This window comes from Syngnathus acus, chromosome 17, assembly GCF_901709675.1.
Source record: "Syngnathus acus chromosome 17, fSynAcu1.2, whole genome shotgun sequence".
Taxonomy (NCBI): domain Eukaryota; kingdom Metazoa; phylum Chordata; class Actinopteri; order Syngnathiformes; family Syngnathidae; genus Syngnathus; species Syngnathus acus.
The window spans coordinates 2888657-2916265 of record NC_051102.1 but is presented as its reverse complement, the minus strand read 5'-3'; the positions used below and the strand labels follow the sequence as shown (position 1 = coordinate 2916265).

The 27609-nt window shown below is 38.0% G+C and overlaps 2 protein-coding genes across 3 annotated transcripts; both read right to left on the bottom strand.

The window, feature by feature from the left end:
• Positions 1-86: 86 nt before the first annotated feature.
• LOC119137634 (probable cation-transporting ATPase 13A3) lies at positions 87-13404 on the bottom strand. 2 transcript variants are annotated; one of them, XM_037277117.1, is made up of 33 exons: positions 13084-13404; positions 11949-12019; positions 11714-11777; positions 10924-11097; positions 10365-10538; positions 10189-10259; positions 9748-9831; positions 9526-9595; positions 9293-9427; positions 9042-9114; positions 8483-8614; positions 8029-8196; positions 7764-7921; positions 7045-7233; positions 6223-6284; positions 5789-5927; positions 5575-5652; positions 5319-5469; positions 5042-5162; positions 4527-4651; positions 4294-4451; positions 3755-3874; positions 3581-3660; positions 3441-3483; positions 2988-3097; positions 2767-2863; positions 2531-2603; positions 2259-2430; positions 1923-2104; positions 1647-1735; positions 1205-1285; positions 917-1003; positions 87-538 (listed from the first exon to the last, which is right to left on the bottom strand). In XM_037277117.1, the coding sequence occupies exons 3-33, from the start codon at positions 11762-11764 to the stop codon at positions 356-358; spliced, it is 3630 nt and encodes a 1209-aa protein (XP_037133012.1). In that variant the 5' UTR covers positions 11765-11777; positions 11949-12019; positions 13084-13404; the 3' UTR covers positions 87-355. The 2 variants fall into 2 exon arrangements, with proteins under 2 accessions (XP_037133012.1, XP_037133013.1); XM_037277118.1 differs by having other exon boundaries at positions 13139-13404.
• A 3101-nt stretch (positions 13405-16505) lies between these two features.
• Positions 16506-27598, bottom strand: LOC119137632 (probable cation-transporting ATPase 13A3). The gene is given in 30 exon segments (XM_037277116.1): positions 16506-16734; positions 17186-17266; positions 17889-17977; positions 18115-18326; positions 19221-19392; positions 19606-19678; positions 19911-20007; positions 20140-20249; positions 20312-20354; positions 20437-20516; positions 20612-20734; positions 21110-21267; positions 21348-21472; positions 22128-22248; positions 22482-22791; positions 22894-23044; positions 23229-23290; positions 23365-23553; positions 23621-23778; positions 23859-24026; positions 24314-24445; positions 24659-24731; positions 24868-25002; positions 25073-25142; positions 25222-25305; positions 25787-25899; positions 25988-26167; positions 26311-26484; positions 26664-26730; positions 27514-27598. Coding segments are annotated over 29 exon segments (3720 nt in total). The 5' UTR covers positions 26715-26730; positions 27514-27598; the 3' UTR covers positions 16506-16548.
• Between the last annotated feature and the right edge of the window lie 11 nt (positions 27599-27609).

Genomic DNA, 27609 nt, shown 5'->3' with positions numbered 1-27609 from the left:
AGTTTCCATCCATCCACTTGTTGCCTTCTATAACTGTCTGACATCACATTTGTTTCTTCAAAAAACAACTTCAATCAACGATGAAATTGATACAAATGTCTTTTAATGTAAAAAGTCTAAATCAAGTCAGGGGGTTCAGGGATAGCCTGAAATCACAGAAAAAGTCCTTAAATGTTCAGTTAACTTATTTTTTCCCCTATTTACTGAATCCATCCATCCATCCATCCATCCATCCATCCATCCATCCATCCATCCATCCACATCTATCCACATCCATCCATCCATCCATCTCTAAAGCACCAGACATCTAGTAGAGGCGAGGCCTGTGTTTAAGGATATTCTGTCACTCTTGGTGTCAAAATGGGACCGATAAGTGGTACTGAGATGTTCCAGCATAGGTGATGCTTGAAGGTGCAGGAGGCCAGTCGAACTCCTCTTGCAGCTTCATTGCCAGATACTTGTGTTTAGTCTTTGGGGGCCGGTTTTTACGACAAAGGATCCTGGAGAGGAAGGCCAAGCCCCAATGTTGATTCGCCATCTGAGATAAGGTTCAGCGTGAAGATAGAACATAAAAAGTGTGTCAATAGAAGGTACATTTGTCAAAGATGTTTTGGGCGGTGAGTGTTGCATATTGTCATTGTCGAATTGTTGAATACTCACATCTAAAAAATGACTAGTAGGTGTTATATCTATTATTGCTATCTATTCTACACTAATATGACCACAACACAATCATGTTCATCAATCTGTAAAAAAAATATTAAATTGACTATTTTGTTTCCCAACAGCGATGACATTTTGGCTTCACAATTTATATGTGCATCAAAATTAATTCAAATATTATGGAAAACAACATGAATGTAAGAGTAGGCATGAGCATATACTAGACAGAATCAAAAATTAAAATCCTGCCAACCTGTGTTGTGTTACTTGTGTGTTTGCTGGTCCACTTTACACCCGGATTAGTTGGAAAAAACTTCCACAGAGTGTCAAGGATCAAATTCTAGGAAACATTTGCAGCGATCAGAGGACTCCACCTTATTGATTCGCAGACCCACACATGCACAATCAGGACTATTTCTCCATTGATTAGAAAGGATGGAATAGTCAAGGAACAATCATTGTGCAAACAGAATATAAATTGGTATTTTCAAATTAGATTATAAAAAGGCATCCAGGGGGAGATGTGAGCGTATGAGCATACCTCGAGGATGAAAGACAGAACAGCGTGCGCTAAAATAATGATGAGCAGCATAATGCGCCAGTTGTAGGGAACATCCGCGATCTGAGGGAAGGAAGAGAAACAGGATGGGCAGAGAAATGTTTACAGTTTCATACTTATATCACTATCAATTTATCACAAAATGGCCAAAAAAAGCAAGAGAACTTGACTGGTTGTTGGACATACTAAAAAAAACAAAACAAAAAAAAACAAAAACTAATTATAAGATGACATTACCAGAAAAGCTAGACATTATGTCAAAAAACAAGGGTCCCAGGATTGACCTCTGGGGAACTCCAGGGTTCATTGCCCATAGGTATACTCTTGATGGGTTTTTTTTTCATTGAAATGTGATAGTGGTGTTATTGAGTCAAGTATGTCCCCACTGATAACCAGCCAATAGATAAAAGAAAACAAGATTCACCTCCATGACCTCATCAACAGCAGGAATGGGATACAGCATGATGAAGAGGATAAAAGTGTACAGAAGAGTGCAGGTTAACACGAATGACCCTGAAATTTAAAAAAGCGGAACAAGTCAGTCAGACTACAATAAACAAAAAGGTCCTACTAGAAACTATAACTCAATTAGATAAACAAGGTTTTGAATACTCTTTGATTTGAATTAACTACAAGGGTAAAAATGATGGTGAGCAAAACTATGTTGAAAACAATTTTGCTTCTCTGCAAACTATCTTACAGTTTTTATAGCTTGGTTGTCTGAAGGGTTTTCCTTTTGCGAATACAATCGCAACAATCAAGTACTGGAATGCAGAAACGTAGAAGAGGGAGGTGTTTTCAAAGTTCTTGATGATATATAAGGCTCCATCTCTGGTTTGGTTGAGGCTGCAGGTGTCACCGAAACTGGAGTCATTGCATTGACTGTGACAGAGAAAAAAGTTTGTCAAACTATAAAGCACGCCTTTATTTTAATAACACCGCAAACTACAAATCAATAGTTAAAAATGACTTCAATCTTTTCGAGACTGTGGCTAATAATCAGGAATGTTTAAATACTGTACAAGGTGACACTCACATTTCCTGAGGAGTCTGATACCAACTCTGTTGTCGCACCAAGAAAAAAGTAAAGATCTGAAAGAGTAGACAGTTGACTATCTGAAACAAAATTGACGATAGCACAGGGATGGACATCAGACTGTTTGGAGGGGTGCGTCGCACCAACTTCTTCCACGCAGGGTTCAGACTCACTAAAATGAGATGCCAGATCAAGAACCTGAGTTGTATCATCACAAAATGCAAATCTTGATTAGACCGCTCGATTACCGTCCAAGACTTAATATTACTCACTGGTAAGGATGATTAGAGCAAGCATCACAGAATCAGTTAAGAGGTACTGCCAGTCTCCAAAATTGCTGAGAACCTAAAGAGGATGCAGTACTGTCAACATCAGTCCAGTATTTTACGTCCCCTTTTTCTTGGTCGTCCTGCCCAGTACTTTATAATAAAACTCACTTTTAATATAATTAATGAAACCAAGCACTGCCTCGTAATGTATTTTCATATTCATATTTCAGAATAGTTACCGTGTAGAGCAGAATGACTCCACAGAACATAATGAAGCTGAAGAGGGACATGAATTTGAACACGCAGAAAGTTGTGACTAGAGCACCACGGCCTTGCCTATGGACAGTGGGGCAACCAAAAAAATTAAAAGTTCCACTATTACCACCATGTCAATGTGCATTATGTATGACAAGTGAGATTTGACACTGAAAAATCAAATTGTTGTCCAGTTGCAAGCTACCTGATGAGGTTGGTAATGCAGGAGATGTTTGGGATGGAGGAGGTGAAGGGAGAAGCCACAGAGGCCTCCAGCTCAGAAAGAGAGATCCCGCTGTGAGCTTTCTTCAGTGCCTGCAAGAGAACGAAACAACAATTCAGAGGAATGAATTCAACAATTTCATGGTGAATAACTCACATCATTTACTTTTCACCCAATTGAAAGAACACTTTAATTATACACAATTATGCCAAAAGCCAATACATCAGATTTAAAAAAAAAAAAAAAAAAAAAAGCTCTTTAGCATGGATTCCACCAAATGACAGGACTAAAGTCTATTTGCATAAAACTAACCAAAGCGCATTACTACAGCTAAACTCATAAATCAAGTAATATTCTGCTTTAAAAAAATATTGTGAATAATTTGTGAACCACGTAGAAAATGTGATTTGCAAATACAGATCTACAGATACTTACCCCACAGTCATTTGCACCATCCCCACACATCCCAACAGTGTAACTGCATGGTAAAAAAAAAAAAACAGTAAAGATAACATTATTTGCTAAAATCAAATGAAGAACACAGATAGTGTGTGAAAATTCATAAATAATCTGACTCGATACTCTGCAGGGCTTGCACCAGTTGAGTCTTCTGGTCCGGAGTCATGCGAGCAAACACGCTGGCTCTCAGGAGGAACTAAAGCGCCCCCGTGAGGAAGGACAACAAATTACACCCAGTTGTTTGTTATGGCAAGATACTGAACACAGTTAGCTAATTGGTATCTTCATACCTTTTGGAAAAGTTGTGGAAAGTGTTCAGTGATGACATTGAAGGATTGGCCACTCACAGCGAAGTGATAGCCAGGGTCATTGTTACTGCACAGCCCGTCACCAGAAAAAGGGATCTTAGTCTTAATTGGAGCGGAGAATTAAAGAAGCACAAAAAAAGTTATTATAATTTCCGGGGACTTTTAAAGAAAAGGATTTTAACAAAAAATATACATTTGGTTGGAGACTATTATGTTCATTTGCAAACTACACAGGTCTGTGCATGTACTTGCTTTTGAGTCATATAAAGTGGAGCCACTTTAAGGAGCTACATAAAAGTAACAGGAGGAACCAGTGCGCCTCGAGGTCACATAACGAGTTTGCGCAAGCCTGAACAACTTGACAGATCAAATACCACATACTGGATTTCTTTCTATTCAACACAAATACAACATTAATTTGTCATGCTTTTGATTTGATGTTTTCTTAATATTAAGTTCCTTTTTTGGATTTGGCAAACATCAACAATAATTCTATTTTCAGCATAACATCCCTGTTTTACCTGATTGTTTATCTGAACTGGGCTCTTGCAGTAGCGCCACGTGATCTTGGCGGGATTTTGATCATTCGGAGACACTGCGTCTGCAATAATGACTTTCTCATGGTCTGGAATCATTCCGCAGTCTCGAGCCACTGATATTGCTGTCAACATGTTGTCACCTGACACCACACAAAAATAGTCAAATGTGTGAATTTTATATATTGATGACCCGATAAGAAATTTACAGTGTTTACCTGTCACCATTAAAGTTCGAATGTTGGCTCGTCTTAACTCAAGCAAAACGTCAGCAGTCTGTTCTTTGATTTTATTCTGCATGATGATCAAACCAAGGAAGTCCATATCGGTTTCTATCTGCTCTCTGTTAACACCAATGAGAAACAGACTGAAGTCAAACATGTTTATCTTCATCTTCTCTACAGAAGGAAAATTCTCAAAGAGATGGAAATTCCACACACAAACGCAAATAAAATGGAAAATTATTTTATGTAGCAATTTTTGGGTGTTACCTTGCAACTTTGGAATGTAAGATGAGTGGAGACGCACTTTTTTTTTCCGTTTAAATTTTAAATGCATCAATGTTTTTTTTTTTTAGACATGTAAGTGCATTATTAGTGTGAGACTGATATTTTAAGCAGACATAAACTATATTTTTAAAACAACTATATGTGGCCACCAGAAATCAGACTAAAAAAGAACATTTTAGTTTGGGATTATGCTGCAATAAATCTATAAATAGATGAATGCATACCGGCTTAGGCTCTGGACTTTGAGCCAGGAGAGTTCAGACTCTAGCTGGTTATGGGCCAAGGCAATAACCCTGAACCCTTGTCTTGTGTAAGCCTCAAGAATCTCTGTGAAACTTTGTGGGACTGCAGAGACAAATACAAGAACGTGCTATATTCATATTTCTATAGAGGGGATCTTGACTAAATGAATGAAGGCATACTCAAAATGTCACCCATTGGAAAATTGACAGACTTTGGTCAGACTGAATTACTTAAAATGTCCATGGACACATGTCCGACCTGTGTGTGGTTTGCAGAGATTAGCCACAGTCTCTGGTGCTCCTTTTAGATAGACGTCAAAATGTTTTTGTCCCAGTTGCCGGACGACCACACACATTCTCTGCAGCGCCGAGGAGAAAGGAAACTGCCGCACAATGCCGAACTCACTGGACTGAAAGGTAAAAAAAAAAAAAAAAAGACTTTATGGGTTGTACTTTTCAGGATTAAGAGAAAAATATACAAGTCACTTGATTAAACTATTGAGTTTAAGGATTACCTGATCCGGGAATTGAACAACAGAGGAAATTCTGGCATTGTAAAGTGCAGTGTGGTATTCGGTTGCCTCCTCAAGAATCTGATCAAACAAAATGTATCGTTGAATTTTAAACTTGACTTTAAAATATGAAGCCTATTCTTCTATAATGTACTCATTGTAACGGCATTCTCATGGGAAGAGAAACCTTTACGTGTAAATTCCCAGTGCTCCTTACCGAGCCCGTGGCGCTGAACACCTTGATGTCTAAAGGGTCCCCACAGAGTTTGCCTTCTATGGTGATCAAGGTGTGGCAAGTTGCCATGCAGGCAGCAAAATTAGTCTTTGTAGATATCTCAATGTCTGGAGCTGAAAAACTGTGAGACAATGAGGCAATGAATTAGTTTAAAGTTGAGAATTCAAATGGGAAAGATTTGTTTTGCTTGTTTGACATTTTGAGGTGATACATTTCTGTCTTGAATGCAGCCTTTGCCTGTCTACCTCATTATGTCACAGTTGTACAGATTATGGTCATGAACATAAATTTTGCGATAGCAAGACTTAAAGTCCACCAGCTATCAGGCAACATGAAGGGCACCAGTTTTTATTTCAATCATAATCATAAAGCTTTAAATGAGGACTTGATGAGTCCAAAATGGTTAAATGACTTACATGCCAGCTTCAGCTCTCTGAATACCCCATACGTCTAAACAGTCTTCAGTGAGAGTGCCCGTCTTAAAAAAATAAATAAATAAAAAAAAAAAAAAAAAAGAATTGGAGTAAGGATTTCAAATTAGATTGACATATACTCATTAGACATACAAAATCATTTGAACAAGCTCAGAACATCCTAGTCCTATTAAGATAAGGCAACTGGTTATACATTGTTTTAAATTCCATACAAAAGGTTTCTCACATACATTTATGGGTGTGGAGTCCTATTTGTGTCTCTGGTGGGTGTGGGGGTGCTAACATGACATTTGTTGGTGTTGTCACTAGGTGCGGTTGGTGAAGGGTTGAATGAATGTTTTTGTTCACCAAAAGGGCTCCTTGTTAGCACTACAGACAATATCCTATTCTAAAAGGATTTTTAGAAGATGGTTTTGGCACAAACCAGTCAGACGGGGAAAACGGTTATGCAGAGTATAATGACGGATAATCAGAGTATCAATGTAATTTTTGAGGTATTAAATGCAATTCCTAGTAAATACTTTTAAGAAAGGCACTTTGCTCTTTAAAGCATATTTCATACGCACGTCATAAACAAGCCAATGTGCTTCACACAACCAAAATAACTGAAGTTTTCTTACATGACCTCGATGACCAAGGACTGATTTACTCAGACACTCTAGTACACTCAAAAATTTCAGAACAGTGCGCTTTGGGCTGAGATTTCAGGATGGACATTTGTTTTGTACAGAAATAAATAATAATAAATAAAAAACCAAATAAAAACACGAATATAATGAAGCAAAAGCTGTGGATTAGACCCACCTTATCAAAGCAGACCAGGTTCAGCTGACCTGAGATGTTGATCCTCTGCGGACTGATACAAAAGATGCCGTCTCGCTTCAAGCGCCGCTGCGTGTGCACAAGACCGGCGGTCAAGGCTACGGGTATGATCGGGGGCACAGCAATAAGAGTAATATTCAGAGCGTCGTAGATGACAGCCTGGACAGAAACCTGGAAAGGATGCAAAAAGAAACCACCGATATTACACATCTCACTTGATAGATGGATCTTTTCCTAACGTTAGTAAACAACAAGGCATGATGGTAGTTCCGGGTGACAGAAAAGTAACTTGCAAACTGCAACGATATAAAAGCTTGTTGAGTTTGAGGTTCCACCTCCAGATACAGTATAGCTCAAAAGGATTTTTTTTTCCACTTCAAAAGTATCAGAATCAAATCAGCAGAACCGGTGTACATGAAGAGAATGTTGGAGATTGCAAAACTGCCTGGGGGCACAGCCGCAACTTCTACAGCCTCATAACCAAACCATCCTCGTGTTTGTGGAAGACATTTTCCCACTGGTATGTATAAAATGCCCCGGCGCAGGTTGTCTTGGAGTAATTCAAACTATGGCGGTAGTGAAGGAGACTAAAATCATGCATCATGCCATTTACCCTGTTTTCTCAATCGAAGGCCAAAGCTTCTGCCACCCGGGATTACATGTAACGTCATGATGCAAAGTATAGAGCCGAAAAGTGATACCCCCAATAGGACATCAACAACGATGGCGTAGCAGAAACCAAGCACTCCCAACACCACCATACACATTAGGAACTGTGTAGCATCACGGTGGAGTTTGAAGTTGGTGGGTTTAGGGTAGAGGATGGAGCGCACGAGCTGGCCCTTTTCCGTCTTAAAGCCTGTTGAGCATATTCACATTATTACTAAGGCAAAACAGTTGAAGGATGCTTCATTTCATCATATGGTATGATCATCACTTGGGTTACAAAATTTCAGGAGTCCTCACCTGTTCTGACCACAATCACCTTCACCAGCTCGTCAGCATAGTAACGGCTTTGGATCACATGTGAGCCACAGAAAAGGGTGTGTCGCTTGTGTTCCTCTGTAGAGTAGATCCTCTCTGCGTCATCGCCTGAACTTGGCAAACTGGTCTTAGTAACAGGTACGCTCTCCCCTGGAAATCCAGACAAAATTCCAAAGTCAAACGTGTTCATGAGAACAGTCTGAAGGTGTTGCTTTATGTTGGGAGATCTTTACAAGGAACCTCATGAAACGGTTTATTAACTGAATAAAGTGTGTGTAGTCACAGAAGTCTCGAGACTTCAAATGTTTTATGTTTTTCACAGGTCAAATTCATTTTGAAGCGTTGCAGATGACGTACATGGCAAATTTGCATGTTGTTGCGGTTTTGATCATTTCATTAATTGCGACGTGACAGAAACCGTATGTGGAAGGCCAACCTGTCAACATGCTTTCGTTCACAATGCAGGTGCCATTGATGAGCACGGCGTCACACGGCATGATCATCCCATTGGATGGAATAGCGATGACATCACCAGGCACGAGCTCAGTCGACATGACTTGTTCAGTATCTGGGATCAAGTTTGAAAAGTGGCCACAGATAGTTCCTGATAATTATATTGAAGCTTGATATTACAGGGAATGTTACTACAATGGTACCTTGACTTTATTCACTCAGATCAAATTTACATGTAATGAATTGAAATGCCATTAATAAAATATAAGAGCATAAAAGCTAAAAAAATAGAGCGTGTGAGCATTTGGGTGTAAATTGTGGACGACAGCAGCTTCAACTCAAAATGCGTTTGGCCGACGTTTTTAATTCACTCAAGCGGCGGGGTATCTGAGTCTTGTTTGTAACTTACATTTTGGCCAAAAAATAAATCGACAAAGCGACAGCTCATACCTCCAATAACTTACAAGTCAAGCTACCACTGTATTTAAAAACACACAGATGTTATTTCAGAACAGAATTAGGGGCTCTAATGGAAAACGTGCCTTCATTTCTTCTGCACACTGAAACTCCCATCATACTGTGTGCAACCACCAAGTTATGAAGTTTCTTGTATTGCTGGAATGAGAGTGGTGAGAAAAGATTTAAGAATTCGAGAACTGAAAACGGGTCGAAGCCATAGACAGTATGGAAAGGATCGCTTGACTACATGTTACACGGTATTATTATGTTAAGTTGAAGTGATGCCAAAAGATACACAGGATAAGCATAAAACAAATGGTTCATCTATACTCACCTTTCGTATGGTGTACAACGAAGCAGCTATTAAAAGTAAAGATAAAATTAACATGCTGAGGGAATAATGGAAATATTCCTGAACAGCCCACAGAACAATGGCAAAGAGCTGGAAGATGTAAAATGGGTTCAAGACCTTGAGGGGTGAAAAATGAAAAATAAATGATCATTCAAAAATCAAGAGGCTGAAATAAACGATAAAACAAATGTTTGTTTCTGATCCCCAAAACATACCTCTTTTACAAAGAGTTTAAAGATAGATGGAACTCGTACGTCAATCTCATTCTTGCCGAAAAAGATAGCTCTGTTGACAACAAGCAAAGTATTAGTTCAGAGAACCGTTCTTGAAGACAAAAAAGCAAAGTGTCATCCCTGCATATTTTGCCTATTGTATAATATTGTACAGTGTAAAATTATTGAACAAAAAAAATTGGGAAAAATTTTGAATATTGGTACCTGTAGTCCTGTATTGTTTTTGTGAGTCCATAGCTGTGGTCTCTGTAAATGGCTGCACAGTTCGCCTTTAAGTGCTCCAAGCCCCTAAAAATCACTTAAATGTTATTTTTGCTTTCACGGAATACATAGATCAGTGATTCTCAAAATGTGCTGGCATACCCCTAGTGGTACACAAAATAATTACACTAGTATGTACAGTTTAGTTGTATTTAACTTTGAAAGACTGTTAAGTGTACTTGGAGATTTATTTTCTAAATATATTACACTAGTATGTACAGTTTAGTTGTATTTAACTTTGAAAGACTGTTAAGTGTACTTCGAGATTTATTTTCTAAATATATTAAATACATTTAATCTTGGACATAATGGTGGTGCTTGGAAAGCAGAGTATTTTTTGTGGTGGTACTTAACAAAATAATAGCAAATAGGACAGTGTTTTACGTGAATGTTTCAAAGTCCTGTGTCCCTTCATTCCAGTAGTATTTGATGCTGTGGTGAGTGAAGTAGCGGATCTGCGAAGAGGACAGAGTGAAAAGGAATCTGGGTCACAATCTGGGCTGATGTATTATTTTGAAAAGCAAAAGAAAAAGAGAAAAAAAAATGTGTGCAGTTCTCACAATGTTAGCAGACTGCCTGAGGTAGAATTTCTCATTTTGCTCCTTCTCTTCAGCAATGAGGTGGTGGCCATTCAGCAAGTGAGCCATGGACTGATCATCCACACTATCGAAGGGGGTCTTTCCTGGAGACAACATCACACGTACTTTGGCACGAGTCCACTGCCTAAAATCATCCTGTGAAAGCAATGAATTTAATAGTATTATTTAAACATCATCATTTTATCACATTTAGCTTTTTTAAAAAAAAGTTACTTTTTGATTAGTAGGGCCACATAAAACATTACTATCAAGAACATTTTTGACTTGACTTCCCGAGTGCATACCTACATCGAACAGACACTAAACCAATTACTCCTCCCTACCTTGGGGCAAACTAGAAGCTCCACTATGACTGAGAGCTAAATCTGTCATCCTGGCATATTTTACCTATGACTCACTTGGTGTGCAGCATTTTTCAGCTACTGTGCACCAATAATTAAAGATTCAGTCATCAAGTGGTGCTAAACCTACACAGGCTAAACAGAAGAAATAGGAATGTTTAGACTTTGTCAAAGCGTACCGTGGTCCTGAGTAGCAGAGTGTGTGCTTCGCTCAGTGAGCTGAGCGTGCAGGTGGCTTTGACCTCCCATTCGGGGAGCCAGTAGAGCAGGAGTAGCAGGAGACCACCAGAGCAAACGGTACCAACACCCACCAGGATCATTTTCCACAGGCAGGGTCGGTAACCCCACACCTCCTGCAATCCCAAAGAAATATTTTATACCGTCAGCTCTTTAGAAAATTGAAATGGAATATCAATAGACTGCATTGTCCGGTGAATAATTATTTTCCCTAAATATTGTGTAAATACTTTGGCGTTCCTCAAAGATCTGTTTTAGGAACACTTCATTTGTATCATTTGCCCGACTTTTCTCGGTGGATAAAGGGAAAACCCCTACCACGAATAACAAATATCTCAGAGCGATCTTCCATTTTACTACGAGCACATAGGTTGTGGTTTCGCATAGGCTAACGCAAATATGCCGTTACACGGAGCGTGCTGTGCCTCTCTGAACACACCCACTCTCAGAGTCGTGAATGGACGTTACAGTAAATTAATGAACACGCCCATTGAAACACAAAAAGACGCAGCATTTCTGTTTTGGTTCCTCAGCCATTCACAAACCGATAAAATTTCATTTCAGTGTTTGCCAGTTCAGCAGCTATGGCTATGTCATGACAGAAAACCAGAAAACCAAACCTAATGAATAAACCAAATTAGCCAGCTTGGTCTAAATCCACAATAAGCATGTAAATCCTCCAACACATTACAGATTGGTGTGCCGCATGGATAAATAGATCGGGACAATTACCATCTCATCCTCCAGGCCTTCATTGATGAACTTCATTTCTCTGGTCTCCATGCTGGCAAAAAAACTGGAACAAAAATACAAGGGAATTTGGTCTCCTGTTCTAAAGCACCTCACAGTGTTCAGAAAGAAGACAAGCTGTTTTAACTATTTAAAAGAATATACTGCACTTTTTGCCATTGGAATCCTTACAATAAAAGTGTTTTTTCCTGTAATTATGACTTAATTTTTTGCTTACTTTAGTGAAAAGAGGCTTCACACATTCTGATTCCTATACAGCAGGGGTGTCCAAACTTTTTCTTCCAAGGGCTGCATACAGAAAAATTAAAGAACTCAAAGGCCACTTTGACATTATTCACCTTGAATATATTTCAATGCCAAAAACAATTCATCAATGTCGGTCAGAATATCCTCAGAGATTATATATTACATTTATTAATAAATATAAATTATATAAAGAACACCTAGGTGCATGCACTCTTTTGTGTTGAGTACCATACACTGGAAATAGATAATTTTCTTTAAAATAAAAAATCAATTAAAAAAATAAATAAGAAGAAAATACATCAGCAGTTGTTTCCCAAAGTTCTTACTTACATTGTGAATAATTTTGCCTGGCCTGCTTGTGACTTAACATTAATATTAGTCATCAAATTTTGTCTGTTTATCAGAGGCAGGTAGTAACGTCATTTGCTACATTTACTGAAGTATATTTGTCAGAGTAGTTTGACTGCATCATTTTTGTGTGTATATTTAATCAAATCAAAGTACTGCTATGTTACTTTGAGCTATAGTCTGTTCTTTTATCTTTATCTATAATTGTTCGGGACAATTTCTTTATAATTTTGCCTTAATCCATATGGGTTTTGCGAAATCGCAAGATTTAATGCATTATTAATTTAATAGAAGTGATAATGTTGGTCACTTTCTCAATTTTTACATTCCACATTTATATTTTCTGTACTTGACGTTCATGCTCGGATTGAAAATAAATCAGTTACTCAGTGCTCGAGTATTTATTTTACCATTTTTTGCTTTTATTCGAGTAATTATTTGGAGGGCTACTCTTATTTGAGTACAGTTTGTAGCTATATCTACCTCTGCTGTTAAAACTCGATCGTTATTATGAATTCAAGTTTTGTTAGCAACGTAGTGCTTCTCTCGAAACATGGTTTGCACAGATGCGGTGCTCATATTCAATTCCGACTTTTGCTTTGAGGTTGCTTACACTTCAAGTAACATGAGTGAACAATTGAAACAACCTCCATGTGCAAACAAGCAAAACTACACGTCAGTGAGTTCACAAACGTCAACGTACCTTACCATGCGCGGAATTTGACAATAAAACATTACTATCAGTAAATATTACATACCGTTTATTTGGCCCGTGCTGGCTCTTTCTCCATACAAGGGATTGAATGAGCGTACCTGTACCTCCACATTTCTCTTCTGGCCGACGTCTGCGGTTATTTTGGCTTATTTAATCATCAGGACACACCTCTAAGGCTGGATTTACACTGCATGCTTCAAGAGACATAAATCAGGATGTTTTTTTTTTTACCCCCACTCATTCAAGTAAAGAAAAGACAACAAAGCATCCGACGGATATTTTACAAGCCTCTTCAGAGTGTGAGATAAAAATAAGATAAGCATCGGCTAATTTGCATAGTAAATAGACAGATTGTAAATCTTGATGTTATCGATTGCCAGAGATGGGGACTCGAGTCGACTCGAGTCGCTGTTTTGATGACTTGTGACTTGACAAAAATAAAAAAACTTGAGACTCGACTTGGAAGTTAAAGACTCGGGACTTGAATGACTTCCGTGTTATTTAGTTTATGTTTTCAGTTTGAATATAAAATTAATAATACATTTAAAGAAGTAATATCGATAACACGGTAGGAGCGCAAGCTGAGAATGGCGTTGTCATGATTGGATCGCTACCCTTTCAATCAATCAGTCGTGGCCTCTCTACCTACCGAACGTGTTTATTGGAAAATCACGCCCCTTTATATCAGACATGCACAAACATGTCAGCGGGAGCGGTACCTTCGGCTATCGTAATTACCTTTATGACGGCAAAAGACGGACAGCACAGTGCAAGATATGCAACAGAAACATTTCAGACAGCCAGACGACTTTGTCCGTTTGAAGTTTATAGAGCTCTGGTGTCTCCAGATGTTACAGATGAAACATAAAATGTTTCTAATGCTCTTTAATGTGTTTCTTCTTTCAGATTTTTTTCAGATTATTTTTTCATATTTGCAACTCAAATGTGTCAGACACTGTCGGCAGACGTTCATTTGTTTAGATTGAGCTGTCAATCATTGTATGAGGTAATTTCTTTTTTGTTTGATTCCATGGTGTATTTTACTAAATATCAGTAATTACAGTGCAAATCCAGTGCAAGTTACTTAAAGTTACTTATATCTTGTCTTTTCATGTTACTAAGATCAGATTCTGTGGGTAAAATTGCAATAATATGGTGACTTGACTTGGACTTGACCTATTTAAGGACTTGAGTTGGACTTGACTTGACCTATTAAAGGACTTGACTTGCCCAAGAAAAAAATGACTTGGGACTTACTTGAGACTTGAAGGTTAAGACTTGAGACTCACTTGAGACTTGCACATGTGTGACTTGGTCCCATCTCTGTCGATTGCTGTCGCAATCTACGACTACTACAACTAACAACGTGGGAAAATGAATACGAAGCTATGTAGGATACAAACTACACCTAAACAAACCAGTTGAAAAATTAGGAACCTTTTAAATGAGGAAAGTTGTGTCATCGTTTCACCTGAACCACGAGAAATGTAAGATGGTGCATTAGTCCAGTGATTTATAACCAGTATGTGCCTTTACAGATCATCAGTTGTATCGGCACAGCAAATGATCCAATTTTGCTTGAACACTCTGAAAATGATTTATTTACTACAAATAATTTTACTCATTTTATTCATGCCAGCGACACCTAGTGGCAGAACAATTAAAATACCTGTAAAGTGAGAATAAAAGTACAGGATTGGACGATTTGTGCTCACTGCTGGAGGCATTTTTTGTCAAGTCCCCGCAAAATTGAGGATAATTAAAATGGTGAAAAATATTTGATCTTACTTCCCTCAAAGGCAAGGTGGATTCACTTTTATAGTTTAGAGCTAAAACATCCAAATCTAATCTAATGAATTGTTGATCCAGCAAATTGTATTAATAGCATGTTAACAGTTTGTAGATACTGACAAGCACATTAAAAAAAAAATGCTTCTCTGAAGAATGGGCATCTGACTCCATTTAGTTGATAAGGTAAGAAAAATAAAAAACAATTGTCAGTACATTCGACATTGTTACTGTTGCAAAATCAATATCCAAAAGTTAACCATTCAAGTTAGGGTCACGTATGCACAAAAGTTGTGTAGGTCACGTACAATGTTTTTTTTTTTTTTGTAGTTGGTCAATCTTGGATTGGCTGAACTTTATGGGCTGTCATAGAACTGACCAAATGAGTCCGATTTGTTCTTTTACTTCCTTAATGGTGTCATAAATATGTCATGTATTTAGAACCAAACTGGTATTAACTACAGAAAAATGATTCTGCGGGTAAAATTGCAATAATAAGGTAACTTGACTTGGACTTGACTTATTTAAAGACTTGACTTGGACTTGACCTATTTAAGGACTTGACTTGCCCAAGAAAAACATGACTTGGGACTTACTTGAGACTTGAAGGTTAAGACTTGAGACTCACTTGAGACTTGCACATGTGACTTGGTCCCATCTCTGTCGATTGCTATCGCAATCTACGACTACTACAACTAACAACGTGGGAAAATGAATACGAAGCTATGTAGGATACAAACTGCACCTAAACAAACCAGTTGAAAAATTAGGAACCTTTTAAATGAGGAAAGTTGTGTCATCGTTTCACCTGAACCACGAGAAATGTAAGATGGTGCATTAGTCCAGTGATTTATAACCAGTATGTGCCTTTACAGATCATCAGTTGTATCGGCACAGCAAATGATCCAATTTTGCTTGAACACAGATAATTTTACTCATTTTATTCATGCCAGCGACACATAGTGGCAAAACAATTAAAATACCTGTAAAGTGAGAATAAAAGTATAGGATTGGACGATTTGTGCTCACTGCTGGAGGCATTTTTTGTCAAGTCCCCGCAAAATTGAGGTTAATTAAAATGGTGAAAAATATTTGATCTTACGTCCCTCAAAGGCAGGGTGGATTCACTTTTGTAGTTTACAGCTAAAACATCCAAATCTAATCTAATGAATTGTTGATCCAGCAAATTGTATTAATAGCATGTTAACAGTTTGTAGATACTGACAAGCACATTAAAAAAAAAATGCTTCTCTGAAGAACGGGCATCTGACTCCATTTAGTTGATAAGGTAAGAAAAAAAAAATAAATTGTCAGTACATTCGACATTGTTACTGTTGCAAAATCAATATCCAAATGTTAGGGTCACGTATGCACAAAAGTTGTGTAGGTCACGTACAATGTTGTTTTTTTTTTTGTAGTTGGTCAATCTTGGACTGGCTGAACTTTATGGGCTGTCATACAACTGACCAAATGAGTCCGATTTGTTCTTTTACTTCCTCAATGGTGTCATAAATATGTCATGTATTTAGAACCAAACTGTTATTAACTACAGAAAAATGATAGTGACATATGAAATATGTAATGCAAATCAATCTACTTAAACTGCTGATTTGAGTTATTGATTTGGAGTAATGTTGATAATGCTGCTTCCTGTTTGAGATCTTATTTGAAGTTCCATGAAAGGAAAATGGGTTTTTTTTGTTTAGTTTTTTTTTTTTAATCAAGGGGAGACAGAAGTGTGCAAGTGAAGAGTGCTGTTGGCATAGGCAATGGTGGAGGGTGCAGGAGGCCAAAAAGCCTCATCTTTCAGCTTCAGAGCCAGACACTTATATTTAGTCTTTGGATGACGTTTTTTCCAACAGAAGTTCCAGGAGAAGTAGGCCCAACCCCAACGATTATTCACAATCTGAGGTCAGGTTCAGCATGAAGGCAGAACATAAAAAAAAATGTCAGTAAAAATTATATTGTACTCACAAGCCAGATTACAGTGGAACACTAGTGCCTTGAAATTAAATAAAACATTGAAACTTGTCATTGGTGACGTCATCAGAGTACATGGGTGCCCTCTAGTGATAAATGAAAGAATTACTGTCCAATTACAGTTCCGTTGTATTTAACTTTTAACTCGTGTACATTTGCATTTACATTTAATCATCAATAACTGTTAACATTTAGGTATAAATTTGATTTAGGTGCAATACGTTTTAATTGAATTATTATTCAATTAGAAAATATAGAAATGCATAGATGTCCTTGGATACGTTCGAAAGTTTAGATGAGGTCAAGTTAAATTTAGCTCAATAGCACAACTTTTTGAATTTTGGTTATGATGAAAACAGATGAGTTTATGAGCGTACCTCCAGTAGGAAAGACACAACAGCATGCACAAAAGCAATGATGAGCAGCGTGATGCGCCATTCGTAGGGAACATCTGCAATCTGAGTGAAAGACAAATACACATAGTTTTTGTGCACCTGCTAGAATAATACATTTCACATCTATCCGTTTGATAGTACAAAGCCATCAGACATGACAGAAAAAAAAATGTGGCCCGAGGTTTAAAATAAAAAAACGAAGAAAATAAAAGTACATCTGCACAAACTGCTAACGTGAGGAGTTATATTTGAATTAAAAAAAAAACATGGAGGTCTATGTATACAACCAAAAGGGGCCCACCTTTGATAGACACTGCAATACACTTAAAGGTCTATATATTTTTTTCAAATGTCTATCAGTAACCATAATATTTTGCAATGGGAAGCTTTCAGAATGTCATTGTACCTCATCTGCAGCCTACACAAATACTGCCTTCATTCTGTTTATTTTCTCCTCTTAGTATAAGAGAGGGTGCGCTATATTTTTTTACCCAACTGTTTGCCAATTTGTAGTTATTTGTGGCACAAATTAACACTGTGTGCGCCCTTTATATCTACATTGTGGTCCGGATTAAAATAAATTACTGGTGTACCCATGTTATGCTGACGGGCTTTTTGCAATCGAGATGCTAACCACAAATAAAAATTCTAAATAAATCAACACAACGGGTTCATCTGAATTTACCTGAAACACATCGTCAATAGCAGGAATGGGATGAAGCAAGACGAACAGGAAAAAAGCATACTGTGTAAAGACAGACAGCATAAAAGCCCCTGAAAATAGAAAAAAAAAAGTACAAAAAATGTGAATGAAACATTAATAACTGTGATTCATTTTAAACTATTTACAAGGAAATATGCTGGTTATAAATCCACATATCTGACTAAGAAATTATTTGCTTTTGTCTTACAGTTTTTATAGGATGGTTGTCTAAAAGGTTTTCCCTTGCAGAAGGTGATTGCTACAGTCAAGTACTGGAAGGCAGAAACGTAGAAGATGGAGGTGTTTTCAAAGTTCCTGACGTCAGCATACAAGTAATTTACACCGTACAATTCTTTAGGTGGTGGCGTTACACTGAGGTTGGACAGTTCGTTTGGGTCATACTTGGAGAAGGGATCGTGGCTGTGGAGAGACAGAGTTTGTTAATCGCATCTAATATAGAAAATAAGAAAGAATGTGTGCAAGTATGTTTTCATGATAGCTTTTCTTATTTCGAATGAAACAGCCAGAATGCAAAATGTGTAAATAAAAAAATATGAAATATTTGAAAAAATATAATTGAAAACATAAATTATAATATAAATTACTTGATGTTGAATTGTATTTACCGTAATTTTCGGACTATAAGTCGCGGTTTTTTTTCATAGTTTGGGGGGGGGGGCGACTTATACTCAGGAGCGATTTATATACATATATATGGGTTTTTTTCACTTTTTTGGGCATTTTATGGCTGGTGCGACTTATACTCCGGTGCGACTTATAGTCCGAAAATTACGGTAAATGATTTTTTTTTTATTTCCACATTTTCATTTTTAAATCTTTTTTTAATTTTATTTTTAATTTTAGTTTTTACTTGTATCATTTTTTTTATTAAATTTTTCAATGATATTTTTTCCCTTTTAATTATTTATTTTTTTATTCTGGCAATTTTCATCCTGCAATGCGGAAGAAATGTTATTCAAATGAGGGGGCGGTCCTAAATGTGTTCAATTATAAAAAAAAATATTTTGTTTTTATTTTCATTTTTATTTACTTTTAATTTTTGCAGTTTGATCTTCTATACTAAAATACAAAATTATAAAACAGAAAATACTGTACAAGTCATAAGTTGGTTGATCCAGGGTAGTATTAAAAGATGGGGGTTATTAGAAAAATAATTTATATTATCGCCTTACTGGCATCAAAAATGCTGACACAAAATTGACTGTATACAGTAGCAATTACAGCACAAATTGCATTTGTAGTTCAAGTGATTCATTTCTTTTTTTGGTAATTCTCATAGGAGACATTACTCACATTGACTTGGGCGGCTCATACCAACTCTGATGTTGCACTAAAAAAAAAGCCACAAGCTGGAACAGTAGGCAGTTGAAGATCTGAGAAATAAGCGAGTAGAGCACTGAGCAGGAAATCAGGCTGGTTTCAGGGGTTTGCTTCACCAACTTCTTCCACGCTGGGTTTAGGCTCACTACATATCAAAACAAACCCGTTGGAAAATTATGCATTATGCATTAAATTCAGCACTCTTGTGTCAAATGATTGTGCCTCATTATGCGAGACCATTCTGCTCATTTCAAGACTAGATCATCTTGCACACCTAATAAATGGATTTCAAAGATTAGAATAAAAAAAAATATATATGTATATATATACTATATATAATGGAATGCTTGTTACTCACTTGTAAAGACAACAAAGATAGTGACGCCAATGTCAATAAATAAAAACTGGTAGAATCCAAAGTTTGTAAGAACCTGGAGAAGACACATCAGACACACAGCATGTACAAATTTCTGGTTTTAAATCATTGGAAATAATAACCAAAAATGACACTTGCAATAATTTCTTTCCTGTTTGTTATTAAAAAAAAAAAATCCCACAAATATGCATCATAGCAGAGCATTCATAATTTGAGTTCTATTTCCCTGTTATATGAATTATAGAACAAATGCATCACCACGTCTACAAATGAGGCAGAATAATTACCGAGTAGAGCAGAGTTGTGCTGCAGAACAAGATGATGGTGAAGAGGGCCATGTATTTGAACACACAGAAAGATGTGACAAGAGCGGCGCGGCCTTCCCTGTGGACAGTGAGGGGAAAATAATTACTTTTGAAAAATTGTCTACCGTGAAGCTATCATACATAGATGTCTCCGGCTGCGTTCTTTTTGTAAGAAAATTACAAAATTGGATGAGACAGGCAAAAACAAAACCTGATGAGGTTAGGCACACAAGAGATGTTCGGAACGGTGGAGGTAAAGGGGGAAGCTGCTGAGGCCTCCAGCTCAGAGAGGGAGATCCCACTGTGTGCTTTCTTCAAGGCCTGCAAAAGAGAGAAACTTTAGCCCAAAGCCTGGGATGTCCGATCAGTTTTTGCATACTCACCCCACAGTCATTAGCACCATCTCCACACATCCCAACAATGTAACTGTAAAGTAAAAAATATGATGCAGAATGGAACGCTATGAAAATAAATTTGGTAATTGATAAGAATTACAAATCAAGCTGACTCAATGTTCTGCAGGGCTTGCACCAGCTGGGTCTTCTGATCTGGAGCCATTCGGGCAAACACAGTGGCTCTCAGGAGAATCTGAAGCACCCCCATGGAAAGAAACAAAGTCCAGCATCCAGTCAATGTGAAAACCATAACATTGAAAACTAAACAAGCCAAATGTATCTTAATACCTTCTGAAGAAGTTGTGGAAAGTGCTCAGAGATGACAGCGAAGGCTTGGCCACTCAATGCAAAGTGATAACCTGTGTTCTTCTCACAATGTAATCCCTCACCAGCAAAGCTGATTGTAGACATCTGAATGGAGTACGCAACAGGAGATCACACACAGGTTTGATCCAAATGTGTTGTTTCCAACAATTATTCAAAACCATTGTCACATTAATCTGGTGATGTATTTGGAATATTCCTTCACTTTCAATAAAAAGAGTTGGGGGCAAAAGCCAGAGCATGCAATACATAAAAACTACAATGCAGTGGAGGGCTCGTTCCACCATAAAATATCTTTGGACAATTACACATTTTCTAATTTTTCTCAGATTTTTTTTTTTTTAATTTCGACTCATCCCAGAAGGGAACATATAATGAATCTGAATAAAGAAGCGTTTTCTGAAGAATTTAAAGACTATATTTTTATATATATATTTACACGGTTCTTAGTGCCTGTCTTACTTGATCATTGTTCAGAACAGGATTCGCCGGGTAGCGCCACATAATACTAGCAGGGTTTTGATCATTCGGAGGCACAGCATCTGCAATAATAACTTTCTCATGGGCTTGAATCATCCCGCAGTCTCGAGCCACAGATATTGCAGTCAACAAGTTGTCACCTAACGGCACACAAATGTGATGGCAAATATGTGAACTTCAAACACTGGCAGCCTAACAATATGCAAGATACAGCTTTTACCTGTCACCATTAAAGTTCGAATGTTGGCTTGTCTTAAATCAAGCAAAACACCGTTAGTCTGTTCTTTGGTTTTGTTCTGCATGATGATCAAACCAAGGAAGTCCATGTCGGTTTCTATCTGCTCTCTGTTGAGGGACCAAAATTAATGCAAAGGGAAAAAGACATGGCAGAAAAGTGAGTAATTCATAATGCACCTCTTCTAAATGTCTATAATTGCTTATATGGGTAGGTAAAACCAACTCAACCACAAACACGTGATCCCAAAACAGTTTAATATCATTATTTCATAATTTCGAACTCATTTTAAAAAAAACTAAATAAATGACTCAATTTGCATTTTTTACATGCGGTGAAGATCGACACTCTATAACGTTCACTACCAACGTAGTTGGTTAAACTTAACCTCTCCCTGAGGTGTGGATTTTGTCGAGATGTCTGGTTGCATTTATTGTGATCATCTAACAGATTGAAACTAAATGTATGTGGAGGAGAAAATAAAAAAACAACAGTCACCAAGATCAGAGTGAAGCTTAGAGCATGAAGAGCAAGGATTTTTAAAGTAAATAAATAACATCTTTGTATTCTGGGGTGGGATGTTCCTGTGATTGTGCCGTGATGGAGGAATACAACAATGGCTGCGGTGAGTGTAAACTTTGTGCCAAGAGTGTTTGGACTTGTTGTTGACTACAAGTATCATTTGAAAATAAGATGTGTTCAAAGACACTCTAATGGAATGTTTGTGTATTCACCCATAAATTCGACATAAGCATGAATACATACCGGCTGAGGCTATGGATTTGTGGCAAGGAGAGTTCGGACTCCAGTTGAAGGTGTGCCAGGGCGATAACCCTAAACCCCTGCCGGGTGTAAGACTCCAAAGTCTCTTTGAAACTCTGTGGGACTGCGGAGACAAACACAAGCACAGCAGGCCTGTCTGTCATTTGTGAGCTCAGCATATTAATTGTTTTAATGACAAGTGAAATACACAAAAAGTGGCTTTCAGACACAAAAGCGTTGATTGTCTGATCCGGACATTTACTTGGAAATGTGCATTCAGATGTTTAGAGATGGTCAATTTAAATTGATTCGAGTGTATTTTATGGCCACTGTTCGGCACACACACACGTGTTTGACCTGTGTCTGGTCTGCAAAGGTCAGCCACAGTCTCTGGTGCTCCTTTTAGGTAGACATCCAAGTGTTTTTGTCCCAGCTGCCGGACCACCACACTCATCCTCTGCGATGCTGAGGAGAAGGGGAACTGGCGCACAATGCCAAATTCACCGGACTGAAAGTTGAATGTTAATATATTACATTTAAGAAGAGCCATACAGGATAACATCAATCACTGAATTGATTTATGGATTACCTGCTGCGGAAGTTGCACAACAGTGGAAATATTGATTTTGTAAAGGGCAATATGTTCCTCTCTGGCGTCATCGAGAATCTGAAAAAAACAATATATGATGTAGCTTTTCAAAATAAATATGGCTGCGGCAACGGAGTTTCCACGGCAGGCTTGAATGCGTAAACAATCAGTGTTCTTTACCGAGCCTGTGGCACTGAACACTTTGAGGTCCAAAGGGTCGCCAAAGAGTTTGCCCTCTATGGTGGTCAGTGAGTGGCATGTTGCCATGCAGGCAGCAAAACAAGTGTTGAGCAGATTCTTTGTTGACACGTCGGTGTCTGGAGGTAGAAAACTGTGTGGGACAAGAGGACTATAAGGATGCTCATAGGAGAACTTAGAAGGACAAAATGCGCAAAACATTTCTTGATATTTTGTCGTCGAAATTTTCAGTTGTGCGGTAAGACTCATTTTATCCTGAACGAGTTGCGGCATCAAGAAACTAATATGTCAAGAGAAAAAAAGTCTTTCTTACTTACCTTCCATTTTCAGCTCTCTGAATACCCCACAAGTCCAAACTATCCTCAGTAAGAGTTCCAGTCTAAAGTACAGACACAAAAGTGTTATGTAAGGCAAATATGTCAGCAAATCTGAAAGCCTGTGGGTGACATCCACCTTGTCAAAGCAGACCAGGTTCAGCTGACCACATATGTTGATCCTTTGCGGACTGAGACAAAAGATGCCGACGCGCTTCAAGCGTCTCTGTGCGTGCCCAATACCAGCAGACAAGGCCACGGGTAAGATCGGGGGCACAGCGATAATAACGATATTCAGAGTGTCGAAGATGATGCCCTGAATATGAACCTGGACGGGATGAATATTTGAATAGGACATATAGACGGAATAACTGGACTATTTTTAGATACGACACCTCATTTAGGACATCGATAGTGATGGTGTAGATGAAGCCAATCATTGCCAAGCCCGCCATACACATCAGGAAATGTGTTGCATCACGGTGCAGTTTGAAGTCGGTGGGTTTCGGGTAGAGAATGGAACGCACAAGCTGACCCTTTTCTGTACTGAAGCCTGTCGGATCATGTAAGGTAGAATGATGCACAAAACAGCGGGAGACTACATTTTCACCACATTTCAGCATCAGACCGCACCGGTTCTGACCACGACCGCCTTCACCGGCTCATCAGCATAGAAATGACTTTGGATCACATGTGAGCCACAGAAGAGGGCATGTCGCTTGTGTTCCTCTGAATTATAAATCTTGTTTGCCTCCTTGCCAAAACCTGGTAAACTGGTCTTCATAACAGGTACGCTCTCTCCTGTGGATCCCAACACAGAAAGACTTACTTACCAGGCTTGTTCACATTTTTCCCCTTTTTATGGCAATCATAACGAGTGGAGTTTTGCTATTTGCGGCCCCCCGCCCAAAATAGTGCCAGTCCTTTGTACATAAAGTGGAATTATTATTTTTTTCATTTTGTTTCACTTTTGCCAGTTCAATAAATACAGTTAAATAAATACAAAGAAACACAATAAAATTAAAATAAATAAATAAAACTAAAAAAAGTATTAAAAAAAAAAAAAGAAAAGAAAAAGAAAGGTCAACCTGTCAACATGCTCTCGTTTACTGTGCAGGTGCCACAGAGAAGCACGGCGTCACATGGCATGATCATCCCATTGGTCGGAATAGCGATGACATCACCAGGCACGAGCTCAGTCGACATGATTTGCTCAAAGGCTATGAGATGGGGTGGGGGAGAATGGCAATTAATGGCAAAAACATGGCGATGCTTACTATACACTCATCCACAGCAGGAAATTATTAAAGCACTGATATGAAAGATTTAAAATATGCAGTGCACATATTTATGGGTGTGGGAGAGTATGCACATGAATATTTGTGCGTGTACTGTATGCATTTCAGATTCCACTTCCTGATCAGAAAGCGTGCCTTTTTTTCCTCTGCACACAGACACTCTCACCATGCTGTGTTCCACCACCATGTCATGCAGCCTAACGTGTTGCTAGAATGAGAACAGACAACCGGTGAGAAAGGATCACATGCTTGTTCCAATGGTTTTCAAATTCAATAAGACTCGAGACAAGTTAAACTCAAATGTATCGGCACATGAATATTTCCTCAGATTGGTCTTCGCTCACCTTTCGAATGGTGTACAGAGATAAAGCGATTGCAAATAAAAAAATTAATGCCATGGCCGCAGCATAATCGTAGGAGTCTTGAGTGGACCACAGAATAAGAGCAAAGAGCTGGAAGACGTAAAATGGATTCAGAACCTTGAAAGAAGAAGAAAAAAATGATTAGGAAGCTAAACAAACAATAATTTTCCTCAAACCAAACACTTACCTCTTTTACAAAGATTTTTAACAAAGATGGCACGCGTACGTCAATCTCGTTCTTGCCGAAAAACAAAGCTCTATTGACAATGAATATTCCCAGTCATGAAATGTGCATCATGGACCTGCTAAACGATTTTAAAATTGAAATTGTGGTACCTGTAGTGCTGTTGTGTTTTCGGGAGTCCAGAGCTGTGGTCCCTGTGTATAGCTGCACAGCTCACCTTGATGTCCTCTAAGCCACTAAAATAACCCCCAACATTTATTTCCGCTGACATTCTACAGAATAAAAATAATTACCGTATTTTCTGGACTACAAGGCGCACCGGACTATAAGGCGCTTCAATGAATGGCCCATTTTAAAACGTTGTCCTTATATAAGGCGCACCGGACTATAAGGCGCACCGATGCAATGCATCATGTCAGATTTTTAATCCAAATGAAATCATTCTCCATTTTATCTTTTATATTTCAACTTCAGACGCAACAAATTACTTTATAATCACAAAATAATGATCCATAGCCTTTTTGATTCATGATTCATAGTCTTCACTTATGATTGATTTCATGACACATTGCTTCGGGCCAGTTTAAATTTAGGAATTTGGTCCATATATAAGGCGCACCGGACTATAAGGCGCTCTGTCGGCTTTTGAGAAAATTTTAGGTTTTTAGGTGCGCCTTATAATCCGGAAAATACGGTACATTGTTTAAGGACCCGGACTTAAATGGTTCAAAGTTCTGTGTCCCTTCATTCCAGTAGTATTTGATGCTGTTGTGGGTAAAGTAGTGGACTGAAGAGAGGGGGGCCGTCAGTAATGTAGTTGGCTTCATATACTTAAAAACATACAAAGTGTAAAAAGTCACATGATCATTTTCTTTCTGTCAAATATGTCATCTTGTTTCAAACTTCATTTTACAGTACCTTGACAGACTCGCTAGGGATGAGCTTCCGTATTTGTTCCTCATGTTCAGTCTTGGGACCTTGATGGTCATCTCCATTCAGCGGGTGATTTGTTGACTGCTGATTGAAATGATCAAAGGGGGTCTTCCCTGCCGCCATCATCACATGTACTTTGACACAAATCCACTGTTTGAATTTGTCCTGCGAATTAAAACAGATTTGCATTATTTGACTTAGCCTCCAAGTCACACATTTATTTGGATTAAAGGAAGAAAGAGCACCATGTCTCATTCTAGTTTTCTTTCTCACGCACAGGCACTTTCAGAGTTAGGGACGCCCCATACCGTAGTCCTGAGCAGAAGTATTTGTGCCTCCCTCAGTGAGGACTTTGTGTAGGTCGCTTTGACGCCCCATTGGGGCAACCAGTAGAGCAGCAGCAGGAGGAGACCACCAGAGCAAACTGCACCGACACCCACCAGGATCATCTTCCACAGGCAGGGCCGGTACCCAAACACCTCCTGCAGGGACCATTTGAAAGGATCGTGAGCAGTCATTTTCGATTTTTGGAGTCCCTCAGGGATTCCTTTTAGGGCCACGTAATTGATTTATCTCAATAAATGTAGCAAATAATAAATTTAATATTTTAATAATACATTTAATATTTTAGCATGTCAAATAAAAAGAAAGGGATTATTACCATCTCATCATCCACACCCTGATTGATGAGTTTCTCTTCGCTGCTTTTCATATTGACAAAAAACACACTATAAAACACAAAGAGAATTATTACATAAATGTGACACACATTCTGCACATTTTCATCTCAAAGTAAAAAAAATGTTAATGTCATTCTGACGGAATTATTCAAATATTGTGGCCTCTTTTATTTTACATTGAACATTTTGGCTCTTGATGTTTTAGTTGACGGTAGAAAATACACACAAACACTAATTACAGACTGGAGGTCAAAATAAAGGAAAGAGTGGATTGACTATTGCATGAGGGCATAAAGTTCATCAGGAAGTTTACAGTGGGGGAAAAACAAAGTCCACAAATTCCAAGTAGAAGAGCAACAACTAACTCAGTGACACTTACTTGCATTCACGCTGCCAAAGAATATCAATTCAACTTTAATTCCTTGGAGGCAGTAACCAAATTAAATTAGTTTAGTAAATTAGTTTATTATGCATTCAAATCATCTTTGTGAATAATTACTTTACTGACTGGAAAACAAACACGTTGGTTTTACATTATAAATCTCACTGAGAAGTCAAAAGATTTCTGCTGAAAATATAAAACTGGCAAGATAAAACCTTTTTGGTATGACAAACAAAACATGCAAACCACACCATTTATTTTGGAGATTTTGATGTTACTATTTTAAGAATCAACACTTTCGATTTGTAGACCCATCATCACACTGACCAGGTTTTGCAACTGATTATAATTATTTTTAGAATGAATGAAAAACATAACAACTGGAGGTCAAGTCCATAAACTCATGTGAAAGTTGATTCAAAGAGCAATAATTCTCAGGCAAAACTCACCAATATATGTGCTCCACTTGGTGTAATCACATCAAATGCCCAAGTCCACAGGTCTGTTAATGTTTGCTAATGTTCTCCGTCCGTTATTCTGCCTGC

Coding starts and splice junctions, on each gene's coding strand:
- LOC119137634 (XM_037277117.1), bottom strand. CDS start 11,764: ATGGAGACCAGAGAAATGAAGTTCATCAATGAAGGCCTGGAGGATGAG. Junction 10,539..10,923: donor CTCTGCTACTCAGGACCACG/GTACGCTTTGAC, acceptor TTGCTTTCACAG/GATGATTTTAGGCAGTGGAC. Junction 8,615..9,041: donor AGTGTGCAGAAGAAATGAAG/GCACGTTTTCCA, acceptor ACTTGATCCCAG/ATACTGAACAAGTCATGTCG.